The sequence below is a fragment of the Oreochromis aureus genome, linkage group 7 (genome assembly GCF_013358895.1).
Source record: "Oreochromis aureus strain Israel breed Guangdong linkage group 7, ZZ_aureus, whole genome shotgun sequence".
In the NCBI taxonomy this organism is placed as follows: domain Eukaryota; kingdom Metazoa; phylum Chordata; class Actinopteri; order Cichliformes; family Cichlidae; genus Oreochromis; species Oreochromis aureus.
Window position 1 is genome coordinate 56444497 of NC_052948.1, and position 21656 is coordinate 56466152.

Genomic DNA, 21656 nt, shown 5'->3' on the forward strand with positions numbered 1-21656 from the left:
GTCGCCGCCACTGCCTTCCGTGTGGTCGGCACAACTGAACTGAACTGTGTTTGGGCTACTTTCTTAGGCTCTGGTGTTTCCTGTGGCCTGCTTTTGTTTTCTGTTGCGACCCCCTCCGTCCTGTTTCCCCCACCACCCACCCTGGTTGGGTTGTTTGTTTGTTTGTTTTTTTTGGGTTTTTTTTGTTTTGCTGTTCAGGTTTGGGCTGTCTGGGAGCCAGTCCTTAAGGGGGGGGGGTACTGTTAGGATGCATGGGTCGTTGACCCAGGGTTTTGAGTTTATTATATTATTTATCATTTCTAGTCTTTGGTTTCTTTGTTAGAGTTCTGTCTTATGGTTTATGTCTCTGTGTAATCCTTTGTTGCTATCTCCCCATGTCCAGTCAGTGTCTGTCTGCTCTGGTCCCATGTCTCTGTTCCCTCTGTTGTAGTGCCTGCCTGTGAGTCTGTGTAATGTTTCCTGTTTTACTTTGAAAGTCCGTGTCTCATGTAAATGCGTCTGGTTTTGCTTCCTTTGTCTCGTTAGGCCTGATTTGCCCCAGCTGTTTCCCTCCTGTTACCCATTCCCTGATTGCTCCTTCTGTGTATTTAAGCCCTGTGTTTCTCTGTGTCCATGTTGCAATCTACCATTTACTATGCTGTGTGTTCTATCTGCTTGCCTGAGTTTATTTGGAGTCTCAGTTTTGTTACCTTTTTTTTTTTTTTTTTTTTGAGTTCAGCATTAAAGCTGTTTTGAGTTCACCTTTTGCCTCCGAGCATCTGCACTTTGGGTCCACCATTCCTGCCTGCACACAGCCCTCACATAACAAGTTGGTGCTTTTAGTCATTTTGAAAGCACTTCATTAAACATATTTGTGTCCAGAAGTTTTGATCTGGATTGATGGAAAGATCTTTGTGGTTGGGAGGGAGATTGAATGATCAATTTTAAATAAGAACTCACATGTTTTTGATAACAATTTATGGGTGCTGAAATATAAAAACTCTGCTACCCAAGTAGTTATTTGTAAGTTCAGTTCACTGAGATGAAATTTCTTCTGTGTTATGGATTATAGCTGCTGATATTCAAGACGCCTATTGCTGTTGATTCCATATTTTGATATGAGTTCCTGAAATGAAATAAAGTTTCCATCTTGAATAACATTTTAATGATTTTTTTTTCATTTCCTTTTGTTGCCATGACGGAAAATATAGTCCTTCTCTTTCCTGGCAGATATCTGGATTGTTCCAAATGTGCATTAGTTTACACTGAGCAAATTGAGATTTAGTTATTTTAGTCCCTCGGAAGACTGTCAGAAAGGTATTTATGTTAACGCTTTTAAAGCAGTTCTGATGCTAAATGTTGAAGCTCATGAAAGGCAGATTCGAGATTTCTACTTTTTCACAGAATGCTCGCTCTAGGTCCAGCCTTGGGCTCTATAGTGAGCTTGGTTTGCTATATGTTTCAAAATGCATCAATCTATTGGATAAGAAATAATAAAAGTTTGGTAGTTCTAGACCGCCATTGTGTTTTGGGTTTTGTGGAGTTTTCAAACTTATGGTTTGTTTTTCCATAAAAAAATTCAAGATGTTTGAGTCTTTTTAGTTTATTTTAGACAGAACCATCATTTTAATTGTGGCGACTCTTCCCATGAGTGATACAGGTAAAGTATTCCAGTGTGTGAGATAATCTTCTACCACTGATAGTAGAGAATTAGGATTGAATCGAGCCAAGTCTGAGAGCTTGGTGGAAAAATGTATACCTAAGCTAACTAGACAACTGTGGTTTCCAAATTTTTGATGGAGCAATAATCTATTACATTAATTAGTCTGCGTGTATTATTGGTTGGTTGTCTGCCCTTGATAAAACCTGTCTGATCAGGACGTATTATGAATGAATGATTTTTTTCTAAACTTCTGGCAAGGGCTTTGAGGGGTATTTAAAGGTCTATGTTCACTCTTAAATCTTTAGTTTCCAGAATGTTAGTGACCTGTCCTGTTCTTAGAGGTTGTATAAAGTGAGGGGCTTTCACAGTTGGGTTGTCCGTGCGATTGGGTAGTAGCTGGATGGGAGTGTGGGATCTTTGCCTGGTTTAAGAAGTAGGTTAATGATGGCACAGTTCATACTTGGAGGTAAGGACATAATAAACAAAACAGTTAAATAAGCAAGTTACCCCGAGTCATTAGTCATGCACTGTCTCAGTGTTTATGCATTTTGTTCCCAACAGAAGGAAAATTTTAATATTTTATGTTACCCTTCATTACTACTCAGTTTTTAGGCAATAAAGCACCTTTTGAAAGACTAATTACTAACTACATATGATTAGGCTCTGGGAGAGGAGTACATTGTATCACTTGCACATTGCTTTCTAATTACATTCTGATTTCAGACAATCACTAACACAAGATTTGGTCTTAAGTTCATCTTCTGCCTGGAGCGCAGTATTTGTGAAAATAAGCTGCCAATGAAAAAAAACTACTTGCGACCTTTAATTTGAGCCCCAAAGAATCACATTTTGTGTTCTTATTATACACAACAACAGATACACTTCAAAAGCTTCATAAGAGTAATTACACAATGGGACTACATGGGGCACGCAGGGGGTCATTTGGCAATGGGGGTTCTTATCTAGAGCTTCAGTTTGACATAACTGTTTTGTTCCTGCTTGCTTATTGGAAAGTCAAGCAAACAGTAACAAAACAGTGACTAGAAAATGGATCCAACACAGCAACATAAATGAATGCAACACCAGGCATGTGACAAAATTACTCCAAAGACATTTAAATAGGATTGTAAAGAGAATAAAAATAAATGCTACTAGATTTAACATTGTGCAAAGAGAAACAACAATAATGGGAATCAAAAAGAGATGCAAACTATTCAGTTCAATTTTATTTATTCACTTATATTCTGACTCTCTCTCACATAGCTTGATTTTTGTACTGTTTCCCTCTCTTCACCCCTAACCAGTTGCCCTCCCTGGTTCTTCCAGAGGTTTCTTTCTGTCAAAAGGGAAGATTTTTTCCTATTGTCACCAAGCGCTTGCTCAAAGAGATTTGTTTGATTATTCGGGTTTTTGTATGTACTATTGTAGGGTCTACCTTACAATGTAAAGCACCTTGGGGCATCTGTTCTTGTGAATTTGAGTTACATAAATGAAACTGAATTGAATGAAACTGAATTACATTTCTATAGTCAGTTCACAACAACAGCTGACTTTCACCACTTCTTCCAGTTGGTCAGGGAGGGCTGGTCATCTGCCATAACCACTTTGGTGAGGAGGGGGGAAGAGGACCAAAAATAACAAGCAGGACAAAAAACTAACTATTGAAAAAGGTTAAGGACTTGCAATTCTCACATATAAACGCATATATTTAAATGTATCTCAAGTATTCTATATATTTGATGGAATTCACAAGTTTCACTTGCACCACTTGAACACAGTATTTGTTCCATTTTCTGCCTCAGTGAACTGACCCACGCTGTTAGCTGGTTGTAATAATAAAGATTTCGTTCTATTACTGCTTTCATTATGAGTTTCTCTGCATAATGAGACCAACTAAATCCCTTAAAATCATACATTAAAGTAATTTACTTCACTCTCTGTTAATGATGATTAAACTTGTGTTGCGAGCACTCGGTTTGTTCAGAGCATCTGCAGTTGTCTAGCATCTGGTTAAAACCTTCTCACCAGCAGAATTACACTCAGCAGGTAGGCCTGTGGAAATTGTTATTATGCCAAGAATGATCCTCTTATTTTAGCATTCATAGATGAAATAGATGAAATCTGGGTTGGCGGTAGGAAAATGCTGCAAGGCAGGATTTGCCTCCAACCCTTTGGTGTGTATTTGCAGGACAACAGCTCTCTGTTCAAAGAAATGTTCCTTGTCAAATAGAAAGCTAGTCAAAACTGTATGAAGTAGGGAAAGTGAGTTTATACCTGACCTCCTAACATCCACCAGGTTACTATTGAGTGTTGCAGATGTGTAAGAGTTAGGTTCCCGTCCACACTTGTAATGGAATTTTTTTCTGTTTTAGTATGGACTCAAATTGGGGTCAAAATTCGTACTTGTAACTTGAAACTTGAGTGCAGAGTTTCACACGTATTTTTTGGCCAAGTCCACACACAAATCTTTTTTACACACACACAAATTCTTTTCACACATACCGATCTTTTTTACGTACACACAAATTCTTTTTACACATACAAATCTTTTTTACGCACACACAAATTCTTTTAACACATACAAATCTTTTTTACACACACACAAATTCTTTTTACACATACAAATTCTGATTTACAAGTACAAAATATTTATGACCACAATTTGAGCCCATATTTTCTGACACCCAAATAGAAATCTTAGAAGAACTGTGATGCCAACATGCATTTAATGAGATTGCATTTTCATTTCATTCTTCTGAAGCTATTTTTTTTAAAGCAAATCTGACCTAACCCTCACCATACCTCTCAGAAGTGACCTGTTACATGTAAATGGTTAAGTTGGCAAGGTTAGAATTTCGCTTTGCTGACACTCTAAAACAATCTGTATCTTTGGGAATTTCGTTCCAAATTCAGTTAAGTTCAGTTCAGCTATATTTTTATATAGCACCAATTCACAACAACAGTTGCCTCAAGGCACTTTGTAATGTAAAGACCTTAAATTAATACAAAGCTTGGTTGAGGATGAGAGGACCAGAATAGGACAAATACATTCTGTGGAAGAGAGCCAGAGATGAATAATAACTAATGATTAAATACAGAGTGGTGTATAAACATGTGGTGAGTTCTAAAAAAAACCAAACAAACATACATACAAAACAAAACAAAAAAACAAGAAGATAGGGCTGGATTTTCTTCTTCACTCTAACTATATGTGTCGTTAAAAAGGAACGTTATAACACTAATCTTCAAAGAGAGGGTGTCTGTCTCCCAAATTCAAACTGGAAGCTGGTTCCACAGAAGAGGGGTCTGAAAGCTGAAGGTGTCATGAGTGGTGCAAGGATAGACCCAAAACCAGACACAAAAGTCAAATTTTCAAAGTCCTTAACTGATTTTTTTGTCAGACAGGCAAAACCAGACACTAGGAGAGTTTAACAGGGGCAGGTTACTCTGTAATGGAAGAGAACAGAGATAGTCTCTGTACTGATCTTATGATAAGGTATGTGTGTTCGTAGATAGAGGTTTGTGTTACCTGGGTTCCAGGTGAGTGAAGCAATGGAGGTGAGGGAAAGCTCTGTGGGAGTCGGTAGGCAGTCAGTGGAGAGGAGTAATCTGGTGAGTCTTCCAGAGGTGCAGCAGACAGCAGCAGAGGGCTGGAGGGCAGGCAGGTGAGTTCTGTTCTTTTCCTTAGAAAGAGTCACGGGTGTGAAGTCCAAGAGTTAGGGCAGCAGCACATGAAAAGGGGCCAGGTAGGAATGGAGAAGGTGCTGATCACTGAAGAGATGAGATTACAAGATTAAACAGAGAAATCACTGGAGGAAATAAAGTTAGGAAGTTACTAAGCCAATTTACCAGCGTTGATCAGCAGACGATCTGGCGAAGAATGATGATCCGCTGCTGCACTTGATTAACAGATATAAGCTTGCAGGCTGACAGAAGACTCTGCCCCTTGTTTTACTTTCAAATGACCTAAGAACCACAGCGCGGCATGCTCTATTGGGGTGATACGGTACTTGAGGTCTGTAAAATAACATGGGGCCTGAATATTCAAGACCTTGTATGGGTGGGAGAAGGATTTTGAATTCAAGGGTTCAATGAAGAGAAGTCATTGAAGTATGGACAAAATATGCTCTCTCTTTTTAGTCCCTTTGAGTACTTTTGCTTCAGCCTTTTGGATGAACTGAAGGTTTTTCAAGGGGTTTTCAGAATATCCTGATATAATGAATTCCAGCAGTCCAGCCTAGAAGAGATAAATGCATGAACTAGTATTTCAGCATCACTGTGGGACAGGATGTTTCTAATTTTAAGCTACTGCACAAATTGAAGAAAAGAAAGGTTTTTGTGCCGAGTGCAAAAACCTCAGCAGGAAATTAGAGGTCATTCAGGTGCTGTAGTTTAACTACTTGGTCTGTTTTATCTGGCTTCATGGATAAATAAAGTTATCTATCCATGATATCATCTGCATAGCAATGAAAATGCCTGCTATGCCTTCTAGTCATACTGCCTTGGTGAAACAAGACCATACAATAAAACATACATCTGTTTTAGATGTGTCCTCGATCCAACACAGCTGATACAAATTGCTAAATGACCTCCTCAACATGTCTTGAAGTTCTCCAGAGGCCTGGTAATGAACTAATGATGTGATTCAGGTGTGTTGACCCAGAGTGAGATCTAAAACCTGCAGGACACCGGCCCTCAAGGCCTGGAGTTCGACACCTGTGACTTAGAGCAGGGGTAGGGAACTCCAGGCCTTGGTGCCAGTGTCCTGCAGGTTTTAGATCTCACCAGGCCTCTGGAGAACTTTAAATTAGAAATCAGAACCATTTAAGCCTGTGTTGGAGGACACATCTACAACCTGCAGGACACCGGCTCTCGAGGCCTGGAGTTCCCTATCCCTGACTTAGAGGTAGGTAGTCATACTTCACCTCTAATGGGTGCCCTGGTCCTCCATATAATATGTTTTTTGTTTTTTTTCATATATAGCCATTTTTTAGCTTTACCTTTTGAATATAATGCAATACTATAACTAAAGATATATTAAGTTACTAAAGACAGTTAAGATGTTAGTTAAAAAAAAGTTAATGATTTCCATCAGTAATGGGGGAGATTATAAGAGGTATATCGTATACCGATGCATACGGATAGTACTGACTCTCATCGTCCACTAGAGCACAAACTTGGTGTCATCAGGACACTTCAACAGAGAGCGAACACCATTCCCACAGAAACAGCTGCCAGGGAAGCAGAAGAACATCATATCAAGAAGGCCCTAAGTGAATATGGTTATCCAAGCCGGACATTTGTCAAACCTGGGAATGCACCTAAAGAATGCTCCAATCGATCCAGGAGAGAAGAAGGACAACTGCTGCCTAAGCGAAAACCCTCAGTGATCCCTTATGTGTCAGGATTATTGGAACAGCTGAGATACATTTTCTCCCAAAATGGTAAATGGACTGGTTCCTATATAGCACTTTTCTACTCTATCTGAGCATTCAAAGGGCTTTACACAACTTGCATATTCATCCATTCACACAAGCACTTTTTAATGCTGTTTCTAAGTGCTTCCTATCTAACGTTCACACTCTGATGGATGCATCAGAGAGTAACATGGGGTTAGTATCTTGCCCAAGGATACTTGGCATGCAGACTGGGACTGAACCACCAACCTTCCGTTTAGTAGCTAACCTGCGCTACCACCTGAGCTACAGCCAGCCCGCCGTGTCTCTGTGGCTTTCAAGCTCTAAGATACACTGCGCCAAAAATTGGTCCACCCCAAGGATTCATTCCCTGGCACAAACAGAATAAGAGTCAATACTTGTACAATAAGAGTCAATACTATCTGTATCCGTTGGTTTACAGTATACCTCTTAAACGCCCCCCGTTACTGATGGAAATCTCCCCGGCACAAACTGAGTAATATAGTGTATGCCTTTAAGTGCCAGGAGGATAGCCATGATTTATACATCAGGAAAACCAAGCAACCTCTGGCTAAGTGGATAGCACAACACATAAGAGCTAACTGTCAGGCCAGGACTAGGCAGGACTTTCAATGATAAGGAAGTCACATCCTGGACAAGGAGGGACGCTGACTTAAGAAGTCACTTGGATGAGTTTTGAAATCTTTCTCCCACTGAAATTGCTACGTCCAGATGAACAAAATCAACTTTTTGGGAGTATCAGATGTCTTGTCTGGCTAGACGCTGGATTAAAAAAAAAAAAAGTGTAATAATTTTTGCATTTGTTTCCTTTAACAAAATAAGACAAAACAAAATACCTCAGTGTTTAAAAAGAATCATTTGAAGTTTTTAAGGTTTTACCATTTATTTAGGGAAACTGTTAACATTTGTATTCTCATAATGAAAATGTACATTTATCCGTCCGCATAAAACATCACATGTACAGTACATCAAAATAAATACATTATCTGGTGGGTTTGCTGAGCTTGTACCAGAAGACCAATAAGTTAACTACAGCTACACTATTTACGCTGCTAGTCCAGACCCAGCAATACTGAGGCCAGTCTGTTACAGTCCATCAATTGAACTACATGTGAGAGAAATATAACAACAGTACTGCAAATCCTGTGTCAGACTGGGTAACAAATAAAAGAAAGCAATGACCTTTACTTTTTTCTAAATATTGATTTTCAGTTTATGAAAAGACAGGACTTTTCATGACCCATGAATGTGGATATGAAATGGATATGTGAAATAAACCCATTCTATATGACATTTTAGAAGTTGTAATCCTTAAGATTTCAGTCCTGGGTAATTTAACAACACCTGTGTTTACCATAGTAATAACAAACACCGCTTTTACCAGAACATAGATGTGTTAAGTAAGATCAGTGTTGCCATAAAATAATTTTTAATGCTAGTGAGCATGCTTAGCATGTTGTTTTCCTAAAGTTTATGTGTACAATATAAAGACACAAATATCAGCTAACTAGAGTTAAGTACTAGATTGTTCCTTGATTTATATAGTATAGCCTTAGTGAAAATATCCAAACCTATTGGATGGGCTGTACCACACAGCAGATCATATTGTTCGTCATATAACTCCTTTAAAAGTGCTCCACTGGGCACCAACATCTGAGGTACATCTGAAACAGGTTGCCAGTAAAATTACAATTGTCACTATAAATTCTGTCTTAAAATTTTCATAATAATTTTTCTGATTCTGCAGAAGTTCTGTATCCATCAAGTTGGTATGCTAGCATGATGTGATAAATATGATGCTAAAGTAAAGTGAAATTTTACCGTAGTGTTCGCATACTTTTGGAGACCAGTGTATACGAAGTTCTGAATCATAAACATACAAATATGAAAAGAAAAAAGGAGAGAGACTTTAAGGAAATAACGTAAATGCTTCTTGGAGTTTCTGCAAAATTCAGTCAATTGCTGAATTTAACAAGAAAGCTAGCTTACAACTACACAATGGATAATATAAATCCACAGATCCGCACTAAAAAATGTTATCTAAAATGCTGTTTTATCCAGTTTCTGAAACAGCCTGTGTCTATACAAACACACAAGCATATCACACTGACTATTCATGTACACTGATCATACGTGTGCTGAGGTAAAGTTTTACTGTTTAAAGTTTTAATAGCACACAAGTACTAATCAGTCAAAGTTGCTTAAACACAGATAGGAATTAATCGCAAAGTTAATGCAATGGTAATGTTAGCAGTCCATATCCTGAGGAAGCATGGCAATGGGAAAAGAGTACCAACAGAAGAAGAATGAAAGACATACTTGTGTAATTTGAAATATATATAAGTAGTTTCTAGGTGGCAGCCATGTGTGCTTGATTGTTTCACAAACGTCTCAGTTTTTAAAACTAGAGTCTCCAAACTGAAACTAGCTCAACAGTGTTTCAGAGTGAAGTATAAACATTAAGCTTAATCTGGTACAGAAAAGGAACTTATAAATACAGTAGAGCTGTTTTTCACATTAAATGTTCTTCTGCAGTGAGAGGAACACAAAACAAAACTGCTAACCTCTATAAACCAGCTCTTAATATTTACATAACAAGGTGGGCCCTTTGCAGATTTTCTGGAAATTTCTCAACATTTAAGCAGATATTTGATTAATGATACAGCACTCTGCTGTGCATACTTGTGAGTCTTGATTTCTGTGAATGTCTTCTTTGTGTGAAGACAATTAGAATCCTGCCTGGAACTGGTAATTAATGTATTGAGATTACAGAATTTGAGACTATTCAAAGACTACTGCAGAAAAAATCATGATAAATAGTTTCAAAAATATGATAAAAAAAATCTTAAGGATTATAACTTCAGACTTTTACAGTCAAGGAAAAAATACTAAAAAGTGCTTTGATACCCACATTCCTCTCATTTCCTATCTCTCCCTCCTTCATTTCCCACAATAGCCACTTTCACACATGAACTTCAGACAATTTTACAAGAACCTAACTGGAATATTTTCCACATTTTTCCTTACATGTAATACACAACAAGAAATACTTCAGAGGTATTTGCTTTTTCTGGAAAATGATTCATGTGTTTTAGGTGAGAAAGCTGCTTGTATAGAGTGTGCATTAGGCAGCACATACGACACACACTTGTGCATTTACTTGCAGTAGTGGGTGCACTAATCCTGCTATAATACCTGCACTATCATGCCATCACACGGACTAGGCAGCTGGCAAGTTAACGACTGCCTAATGTTCAATCCAACTCTCGGACCTCAGTTAGGCATTTTGTAGAGAAGTTAGGAACTGCAGTACATGTGTGAAAATGACCCATGTTTGATGTTCTCAGATGTTATTTGGGCCTTTTCCCCATGTCCTCTATCATTCAACCTCTCCCAGAGTGGTAGACTGGTCAGTTGCTGACTATCAATTGTCTTTCTCCTTTTTGCTTCAAGTGACTTCTCATAATTCCCATAATGTCTACAAAAGCTGTCACATCAGAGAAGGAGAGAACAGGATCCATCAATGCAGAAGGGGCTGGACATCATTATTTGTATTTACATCGCCTCCTCCTGGGTGGAGAAGCGAGAGAGGAGAGTGTGAAGAGTTAGGTCAGGGCGGTCAGTCTTGTCACGCTTCACAAATATCTTTTGAGAAGATTCTCATATCGATACTTCATACTCTCGAGTGTCCTGCTGTAATTGAAAGAGAATTGTTAAATCAAAAGAATGGACATGTAGACACATTGAATGTACTCCTGCAGCTTTTACCCCACACTTGAGGTATTTGTTGTAATTTTGGCAGTATCTAAATAAAATTCAATTCAATTGAACTGAATTGAATAGAACTTACTCCTCCTGTTTCATAGAGCGGGTTGTCAAACTCTGTCTCCACAGTGATCTGTCGGTAAGGGTGGGGGTAGATAAGAGGCAGCCTTAAGTTGGAGTTATATCGGCACCTAATACACATAATGAGCAAAAACAGACACACACACAAAAAAACAAATTCAGAGATCGAAGTTTTAGAACCTGTTCCTTCACAATGGATCAGCGCCAGTGTGCACCAGTGTGCGACTGTCAAAGATTTAGCTTCTGGTTTTCTAAGAAACAAATATGTTGCATTATTTTTGAGGTCTAGATTATGTGAAAGACCCCTAACTTTTTGCTACAGTTGTAGCAGTAAGTGAGTTAAAAGGTGACACGAATGGGGTTCTGACCAAGAGCCTGCATAGTATGAGCTGTGACTCAGACTGTGCTAATGAAACAAATGTTATCAAGAGAATAACAGTCAGAAACAATTAAGGTCTCACCCTTGTATATAAATTTCATGGTCTAGGATCTTACCGAGTGACATAGACGTACACTCCTCCCAGCAGCACAGACAGCAACAAAATGAGGATGAAAATGGCCAGTGCTATGTTTCCTCCATCCAAAGGGGAACCCGCAGTCGCTTCTGCAACTGACAGACAAAACATGAATAAAACAAGGTTTATTTAACCGGAGATCGTTATCGAGAGAATACATAAAGCTTCTAAAGCTTTCATTAGAGGTTGTTTAGCAAACATAGATGGATGCTCTGTGAAACCACATGGATAAACACAGCTGGTGGTAGAAACAAAACATGGGAATGAAGTTGATGCAAATGCAGGGAGAGCACACAGATAGGTAAAGCTTTGTTGCCTGTGTGGTGGTTTGTTTGAGGGTTTTTTTGTTTTGTTTTTTTAAATTCTATAAAACAGACTGTATAGGGTTTTAGCCCACAGCACATACTGTACACAGACACACTCACCTTCCAAAGCATGGTTGCCAAAGCAGTCTTGGTTGGCTGCAAGACATCATTCTGTCAGTCAGTGCATATGAAAATTGACATAACTTTTTGTGTTGAATTTATTTACATAACGTTCTCTTGAATTGTATGTTTGCTTATGCCCACTCTGACAGAAGTGGGCAATAGGAAATCTTTCTTTTCTTATGTATTCCAATTCAACCCTGTCTCACAGCATTTTGTGAACTAGGGGACTATGTAATATTTAATTGATCAGTTTTATTTAATCCATCAACATTAATTCCATGTGCTCTGAAATTGCACATGGAATTATTTTTGTTCCAGTTTAAAAAAGATTGAGATTTGAGTTAAACAGAGCTTTTAAGCAAGCAAGAGATGCTTTTTTTTTTTTCTCAGAAAAGGTGAATCATGAGCCTCACAGTAATTTCCAGAATTTAGCACTAAGCCCTATCCATCCCACCCACCATAATGCTGGTCCACTGGGAGTATGACCTGGTATAATAAAATGATAATTGCAAAATATTCAGTGACACGGCCAGCTATTTTTGTGATAAATGTCTATAAATAAATGTTCACAGAGCATATTCAAGACTTCTTGTTTTTAGGTTTTACAATTTTATGGAATGTTGCCCTCTATATTATGTTGCAGCTCAGCTGATGGTAAAAGCAGAGGGAAGGTGAAAGACCAAAAAGACATTTAAAATATGCCTCCAACTTTAAAAAATTACCCATATACAGTAAGTTGTAAAAGAATCAAAAATAAATTATGAATTAAACTAAATATCACACTAATCCAATTAATCACTGTATTAGTACATATTGACTGCATAACTTAATAGTGACTAGTGACACTTTGTTTAACATGGACAACTAATTTATTAATTCATTACACTAAAATAGGCTGGGTAATAAAAAAAAAAAAACAAACAAAAAAAAAACAAAAACCCACACATATCATCTCCTGATGAATTTACCTAACCAACCTGCACAGGTATGTCTAACATTTTCTGTGTTTTTCTGTCTCCTAACTCTCTCTGAGCTTGGGAACCTTCAAGAATATATAGGTACCTGGGTGTTCACCTGAATAATAAACTGGACTGGAGCCACAACACTGATGCTCTTTACAGGAAGGGTCAGAGCAGACTCTACCTGCTGAGGCGGCTGAGGTCATTTGGAGTACAGGGAGCACTTTTAAAGACCTTCTATTACTCTGTGGTGGCATCTGTCATTTTTTACAGTGCGGTATGTTGGAGCAGCAGTTTATCGGCAGCTGAGAGGAAGAGGTTGGATAAACTCATCAGGAAGGCCAGCTCTGTTCTGGGATGCACCCTGGACCCAGTGCAGGTGGTGGGAGACAGAAGGACTCTGGCCAAAATAACATCTCTGATGGACAGAGTCTCCCACCCCATGCATGTAAATGTTGCTGAACTGCAGAGCTCCTTCAGTGAGAGATTGCTGCATCCTAGAAGCATGAAGGAGCGTTTCCGCAGGTCCTTCCTCCCTGCAGCTGTCAGACTGTACAATCAGAACTGCTCCCAACAATCATAGATGTTTACATCTGCGCTGTAACTGCAATAAGTTAATCAACCGATTCGCACTACAACCTGGTTTGCTTCTTATCTGTAGTTATTTATATTTAAAATAACTAATAACTATAATAACTGTACAGTACTCTGTTTATAGTAACCATTGTCCATTGTAAATATGTAAGAAAAAATTGTGTATGTTTCTGTTCTGTGTCCTGTGTACTGTTTGTTTGTATATGTGTCTTTCTGGCTGCTGTTACAACCAAATTTCCCCTTGTGGGACAATTAAAGGATTATTCTATTCTATTCTATTCTAAGAAGATTGAGCCTGAAGATTCCCTGCAGTAAGACAGCACCCTGACTGGATTGGACTGCACTCATCTCCTTGAGTTTTCTAAGCTTTCAGCACAACAGCAGAAACTATACAAGGATAACAGCATGGAAAAGACACACAATAACTATGACATGGCCTTCATTTTCCTAGTTTATTGGAGATTTACATAATGAATTAAAAATAGTACAGAGGCAATACACATAGATAGCTATTGGTAGACCGAGTAGTCGCCCGATACTGCAAAAGTCGACTTAGCAACCTGTGCACTGCCTGGGCTGATTACAAGAACGCCTATGACTCAATGCTCCACACCTTTTGATTCTGGAATGCCTAGACTTGTACAAGATCAACAAGACCAGAAGAGCCTTCATGAGGAACTCAACGGGGATGTGGCGTACAACACTAGAGGCCAACTTCAAGCCCACGGCACAAGTCACCATCAAGATATCGATCGACACGATTCACTGATCCACACCACCAGGATATACAGCAATAAAATGGGAATTCTGTTCGGAATGGAGAAGTGTAGTTGGATGATAACAAAGAGAGGGAAGGTAGTCAGAACTGAGTGAATTGTATTACCAGAAGGTAACATTGCAGACATAGAGGACAGCTACAGCTAACTGGGGATCCCACAGGCAAATGGGAAGTGGCCGCTAGAAAAGCTGTAACCAACAAGTACCTGCAGTGGGTCAGGCAAGTCCTGAGTAGTCAGCTGAATATTAAGAACAAGATCTGGGGTATCAACATCTACGCCCTGCCCATGATCAGGTACCATGCTGGGATAATAAGCTAGCCAAAGGAGGAGATGGAAGCCACTGACATCAAGACAAGGAAGCTCCTGACCATGCATTGAGGGTTTCACCCCAAGTCCAGCACCCTGAGGCTGTATGCTAAACGGAAGGAAGGAGCCTGGAGACTGGTAAGTGTCAGTACCACCGTCCAGGATGAGAGAACAAACATCCACGAATACATCAGGAAGATGGCCCCAACCAACCGCATGCTCAGTGAACACCTCAAGCAGCAGAAACCCAAGGAAGAGGAGGAACCATCATGGAATGACAGGCCCCTGTACGGTATGTACCACCGGCAGATAGAGGAGGTGGCTGACATCCAGAAATCCTACCAGTGGCTGGACAAAGCTGGACTGAAAGACAGCACAGAGGCACTAATCATGGCAGCACGGGAACAAGCTCTGAGCATAAAGTCCATAGAAGTTGGGGTCTATCACACCAGACAAGCCACCAGGTGGCCGGCATAGTATACAGAAACATCTTGCCGAGTATGGCCTGGAAGTCCCGAGGTCAAAATAGAAGATGCCCCCTAGGGTGGTGGAGAATGGCCGAGCTAAGATCCTGTGGGACTGCCAGATACAGACGGACAAAATGGTGGTGGCCAACCAACCAGACATAGTGGTGGTAGACAAGCAGAAGAAGATGGCGGTAGTGATAGATGTAACGATTCCGATTGACAGCAACATCAGGAAGAAGGAACACGAGAAGCTGGAGAAGCACCAAGGGCTCAGAGAAGAGCTGGAGAAGATGTGGAGGGTGAAGGTAACAAACAGTGGTCCCAGTAGTAACCGTAGCACTAGGTGCGGTGACTCCCAAGCTAGGCGAGTGACTCCAGCAGATCCCAGGATCAACATCAGAGATCTCTGTCCAGAAGAGCGCAGTCCTTGGAACAGCTAAGATACTGCGCAGGACCCTCAAGCTCCCAGGCCTCTGGTAGAGAACCCGAGCTTGAAGGATAGACTGCACCCAGGGGTGAGAGGGGATAGCTCTATAAAAAAAATACCCCTCTAGCCCCTGCGGGCAATCTCCCTCTCTCTCTCTCTCACTATGTATGTGTGCATATATATATATGTATACTTCAAAGAAATCAAAGAAATCATTAGAAACCCCATATTACCTTGACATTCATGTGCACGATGGGTGGATATAAACATCTGATCGCAACTGCATTCATGGTGCACTTCATTCTATATTTTTAAGTATTTTAACTGTCATGTGGCAGATGTATCTGGCTTTCAATAGCTTGACCAAGGTCACTACAGCACATAAGCTGGAGGAGCTCTGGACAGAACAATGACCTTCCAGTTGGTAGACAACCGGCTCTAATTCTGCTGCCCTGTGTTGGAGTTTGTGTGAAAACAACTTATACTGAGCTTTGGGGACCAAACCATCTGTTACAGGAGTTATGAGTTCTCATGAATTAGGATAATCCAAAGCCTCTAAAAATTTTCCATGATAATGTATATTAAAATAAAATGTCCTCAAAAATTCTCACCCCTGCAGAGTGGAAGTGGGCCGCTCCAAAAAGAGGGATTTCCAAGGATGCATTTAATTGCAACCTCTCCTATGAGCTCGTAACCTTGGTAACAGACAAAGGTTAGGGACTCGCCAGGCAGGTAAAGTCTCTTGGACAGGATCTGGTAGCCGTTGTCAGGGACACCGGGGTTTTCACAGGAAACAGAATCCTCAGCTAGATAAAAAGAAGAAAGAAAAAGAAACTGCATGGAACTCATTGAGTTTCTCAGCACAAATCAGAGGTTTCTGCGTCATAGCTCGACTGACAGGTTTTGACAAACTCTGGCTGAGATGACATGACTCACGGATAATCTCCGCCTCCACCTCCAGGTGGCTGAGGGTTGATTGCTATGGTGCATTAGCATCGCATTTACATATCAAACGCTTCACCCAAACATTAATAACCCTGAAAACACACACACGTACGCAAATATCATGAGTGCTGAGATAAAATACGGGTGATGAAGCATCGTCTCTGGCATGCAGAGACGCTGTGATCTTTGTTAGCAAAGGAAAAAGAGAGCCAGGCCTTTTTTGCAAGAAATCACACCAACCCCCTCATGTTAGACTGAAAAAAGCAGGAAAACAGCCTCTTATCTTCAGTTAGCTGTCATATGCGACTGCCTATTCAGATGATAGGCTTCCGAAATTCTGATGCTGGCATACTACTAGCAAACTACAGGACCCTTTTTCAGCTCACCAGTTTGCTAAAATACATATCAGCAATTGCCGGTAGAGAACTGACTAACCTCCCATGTCTTCTTTTATGTCTGGAAACATTCTTTCAAATACCCACAGACACAGTGAGGCAGATGAGACGTCCACACAGGCGTTCCTGGCTCACGTCCATAGCAAGTGATAGTGGCACCGCCCTGTAGGATGAAGCCTGTGTTGCAGCTATACTGAATGGTTGTCCCCACTAGGAGTTTCGGGTCAGACAGGGATCTGGTTGCATGCTCAACATGGCCAGGATCTGAACAGTACATGACTGAGAAAGAAGACAGCAGAGACTGTGATGAATGATAAGAGATATAATTTTAGAAAAACAATAATACATTTTGATAAAAATAACATAAGACCAGAGATAGACACTATTATATGCCGAGCAGAGCAGAGCAGGTACAATCTACATGAATGTACTTGCTAGGGCTATTTCTTTTAATTCAAGGTAACTTGTGTGAGATCCAAAATGCACAAATATGGTTCCAAGCAGTAAAAGTTACATATTTAGAGTGGGGTTTTATTACTTTTAGGGTGTATATGTTCAAGCCTGGTTTTGCTGAAAGGATGACAAAAATTCTGACAAGTTTATCTGTCTTTTATATCAGCACAGTGAGGCAGAGGTCTTACTGTGTGAGCTACATAAAGCTTTGGCGATCAGTAAAACTAAAAAAGGTCATTTACAAATGCCAGTTAATTTGTAAGAGTAAGAATGAACTAAGGGTATCCACAACACGCCCCCCGCTCCCAAATTCCATTTTATACTGTTTAAAATGTCCAGTTACAGCTGGAGCTCCTGGAATAGACAAAAGTCAAAAGGGGAGATGAAAGTTAAACAAATGAGGATCATGACCCTATACTCATTCCTCACCTGATACACTCCCTTCAAGCCTAAAAACTACAAACTGCTGAAAACAGCTCACTACCTCCTCTACACACAGGAGAGTGATCCAAAAATAGCAATATAGTAGCATCATGCCTGAGAAGATACTTTTGAAAACAAGATCAGCCAAATGTAAATCAGGTAAAGTTGTTTTTCTTAATGGCCTGTCTCAGTGTTAGAAACCTTGAGTATTCTGATGGAAATCCATTAGGGTAGTTTAAGGCTAAAACTAGTTATAGCTACTGCTACCATTATGAACCGCATTTTTAAATTTTGTATAAGCTTCTATACAAAATGGTAAGGAAATTTATTTAGCATGTCATTTTTAGCATGTTTCCAGTCTGGTACCATGATAGGATTCCAGCTGTGAAACAAGTCAAACAATTTCCATGCAACTAAATATTCCACAGTATACTGGTGGTGGAATTATAGCAAAGTGGAAGCAGTTAGGAATTACAGCAACTCAACCATGAAGTGGTAGGTCACATAAAATTACAGTGCGGTAAGTGGATGCTGAAGTGCATACGGTGCAGAGGTACCCAATCAACCTCTACAGACCTCCAAACTTCATGTGGTCTTCAGATTAGGCCAAGAACAGTGCACAGAGAGCTTCATTGAATGTGTTTCCATGATCAAGCAGCTGCATCCAAGCCTTATATCAAGTGGATTCAAGATTCAAGATTCTTGTCTATTCTATTTGTCACATGCATAGTCATACGAGTACAACACACAATGAAATGTGCCCTGAGCTCCTCATTTAACTGTGCAAGACATTATAGACAATAAGTAAATAAATTAAATAAAATAAATAAAAATCTGGGAATTTTAAATTAAAAATCTGAAAATGTACATGCAATGGAATGTTACAGTGTTTTGTGCCATAGTAGCAATGTATTGATAGCACATAGAGTAAACAAGTGACCAGAGTAATATAAACAGAGTAATTCAACAGAGTGACCAGCATGATCAGTGTAGCAGCCTGTGACGTAATAATGAATCAGATATGGTATTAAATATGACCGTGACAGTTCTGGAATGTGACGAGAATATGATATGAGGTCCTGTTTCAGTCACTTATGGATGCTATGAGGGGAGGGGGGGCATGTTCAGATTTAGGACTCGGATGGCCTGAGGATAGAAGCTTCTCTTGAGTCCCTCTGTTTTTGCCCTGATGGTGCAGAACCTTCTGTCCTTTAATATCTGAGCTGCTCTGGACCAACATCTCCTGGTGTAAATGTCCTATAGGGAGGGAGAACCTACTTGCAGCAGTGTTCTGCTGCATGGATCACTCTCTGAAGAGCTTTTCGGTCCTGAACACAGCTATTCCCATACCAGGATGTGATGTTCTGTGTGAGGATGCTCTCCACAGCGCTTGAATAGAAAGTCCTGAGGATCACTGGAGAGACCCCGAACTTCCTCAGTTGGTGGAGATGGTACAGGCTCTGCCTTGCTCTTTTTGGACTGGGCCTGAATGTGAGTAGACCATGTCAGGTCTGAGGAGATGTGGACACTGAGATACTTAAAGGACAGCACCCTCTCCATTGGAGCGCCATTGATGATAAGGGGCTTGTAGACTTGGTGTTTACTCCTTCTGAAGTCCACCACCAGCTCCTTGGTCTTGCAAACCAAGGAGCATACGATGCCAGGTTCGTCCCCTTGTCCATCGTTGTTGGAGATGAGGCACAACACCACTGCGTCATCAGCGAACTTCACAATGTATTGGAGCCTTGAGTGGCCACACAGTCAGAAGTATAGAGGGAGTACAGCAGCGGCGAGATGGTGGCGATGCTGTCAGAGACACACCTACTCACTCTCACCGCATGAGATCTCATTGAGGAAGTCCAACACCCATGCAGATAGACAGCTGTTGAGTCCTAGATGCAAATGGAATGCAAAGCATCAGTTGCAGTGGTGTAAGCCACACCGCTACTGGACCCTAGAGCAGTGGAAAGGCCTTCTCTGGAGCAACAAATCACACTTCTTCATCTGGCAATCTGGTGGATGAGTATGGGTTTGGCAGTTGCCAGGAAAAGGGTACTTATCTGGCTGCACTGTGCAAAGTGTATAGTTTGGTGGAGGGGGATCATAGTGTGGGGTTGTTTTTCAGTAGTTGGGCTCAGTCCCTTAGTTCCAGTGAAAGGTACTCTTAATGCTTCAGCATACCAAGACATTTTGGACAATTTCATGCGCATGCACATGATAATATTGATGAATCACACTGATAAATGAGGCCCATGGCAGTAGATGAATGGCCAATTTGTCAACAACTATATTAAAAATTCCTCCTGTAGGGACCAAGGAAATACCTAAAATTAATTAATTCCATGAAGAACAGATAAAGGTTATTGTACAAACAAATAAAACAAGCAGAACTGACTTTTTTCACAGAATGGGGGTTGTGAGCTCCAGGAAAGATCCAGCTGACAGGTGAGAGTCTCTCGCCCCACCAGGTCATAACCAGGATCGCACTGGTAGGTTATACAAGCCCCTCGCACCAGTGCAACATGGGATGTTGTCTTCCAGCCATTCTGGATCTCAGGCAGATCTGGACAAGAGTCGTTTCGAGACACCTCTGACAAAAGTACAAAAGAAAAGACAGTCTGATTAATGGCTTCATTATTACGATGCCAATATACATTGTTCAGGCTTAGTTCAGGTAGCTGCAAGTCAAGAAAAAAAAAAAACAAGTCAAAACAACAGCACAGCTGATTTCCATGTAAATAGTAAATGTTTTTGTATTACTATCTAAAATAACACACATTCATACTCCGATGGATGCGTTGGAGAGCGACTAATATCTTGCCCAAGGATATTTGGCATGCAGACTAGAGGGAGCCAGGGATCAAACCACCAACCTTCCGATCAGTAGATGATCTGCTCTACCTCCTGAGCTACAGCCACCCCAATATGATAGAATGTGATGGAAGTATGGATTTCCTCAGTGTTGGACTGTCTTCAAATATCAACTCTCCAGCACATTCACTCTGGCACAGACACCTTGCTACTAAAGCTGCTGATGAAAAGACAGAGTTTGAATTCAAATTTCCACTGAAGGTGTCCTCAACAAAATTATTAAAAGCTCTCAGGCAATTGTCTTGGCTGTGTTGATGTGCCACCAGTCATAATTTTGGGGGGTTGCTGCAAAGTAACAGAATGTATTTAAATTAACACATTCTCATGTGAATCTCTGCTGCTGCCTTAATCCAGCAGATTCTGGACAGTATAAGTCATACCTTTGAGTTAAAACAATACAAATGGCTGACTTTGTGCTCCCTCAAAGAGCTCTAATGAAAGAAAAAACAAATACTATACTATAAAAGATGAACATAGCCAGCTTAGACAACACAGCACTTTGGCGCCAACACATTAGCGTCGCACAGCCCCACACACGGGGCGATCCGCGCTAACTCGCTAATGGAGATTTGCTGCGTTAATGCGGTTATGGTGAGAAGCCCTCAGACATCATGAATTAATTACACAGAATGAGATTCAGCAAGATCAATGCATTCCTCATCATTGAGTAGCTTTTTTAAACAAACTGATTTGATCTTGGATTTCATCTGATCTTTCCAGCATTAAAGTGTGCAGTTCAAACCCTCCTGCTATGTTAGCTCTTGGGCAGATCTGGCTTTTTATTTTAATATTATAAAGAGGAACAAAGCTGACATGGACACACTTATTTTTGTAACTGTCTTAATGGCATAGGTTTTTGTAGAATTTGCCCTTTCAGAGGGCACATTTTGGGAGACAACCATTTAAACAAGTCCTCCAAATGTGACTTACGAAGACTCATAAAGGACTGCAGAGAAAATTACATTATTCTATGATTTGTCTATTCTGACTTGTTCTCCGATGTCAGTATTGAAAAGCAGTTCATACAAAATATAATTATGTGATCAATCATATACAGCATTGTCTATATCTTTTTAATGCAGATAGACCTTATCAGTTCATTTCAATTTTATTTATATAGCGCCAAATCACAACAGTAGTTGCCTCAAGATGCTTTATATTTATATAT

General features: G+C 40.2%; 1 protein-coding gene across 5 annotated transcripts in view; it reads right to left on the minus strand.

The window, feature by feature from the left end:
* Positions 1 to 7944: 7944 nt before the first annotated feature.
* The window catches only part of LOC116329311 (seizure 6-like protein), a 120558-nt gene continuing 106846 nt past the window's right edge, over positions 7945 to 21656 (minus strand). Inside the window, exons 11-17 of one of the 5 annotated variants that reach the window (XM_039615290.1) lie at positions 20013 to 20207; positions 16829 to 17020; positions 16013 to 16207; positions 11867 to 11902; positions 11422 to 11530; positions 10931 to 11036; positions 7945 to 10773 (exon numbers count right to left, since the gene is read on the minus strand). In XM_039615290.1, the coding sequence (XP_039471224.1) occupies positions 10741 to 10773; positions 10931 to 11036; positions 11422 to 11530; positions 11867 to 11902; positions 16013 to 16207; positions 16829 to 17020; positions 20013 to 20207 (866 nt within the window). In that variant the 3' untranslated portion in view covers positions 7945 to 10740. Of the gene's footprint in view, positions 10774 to 10930; positions 11037 to 11421; positions 11537 to 11866; positions 11903 to 16012; positions 16208 to 16781; positions 17021 to 20012; positions 20208 to 21656 lie in introns of those variants that run through there. The other 4 variants (XM_039615291.1, XM_039615289.1, XM_039615292.1 and 1 more) reach the window with 4 other exon arrangements.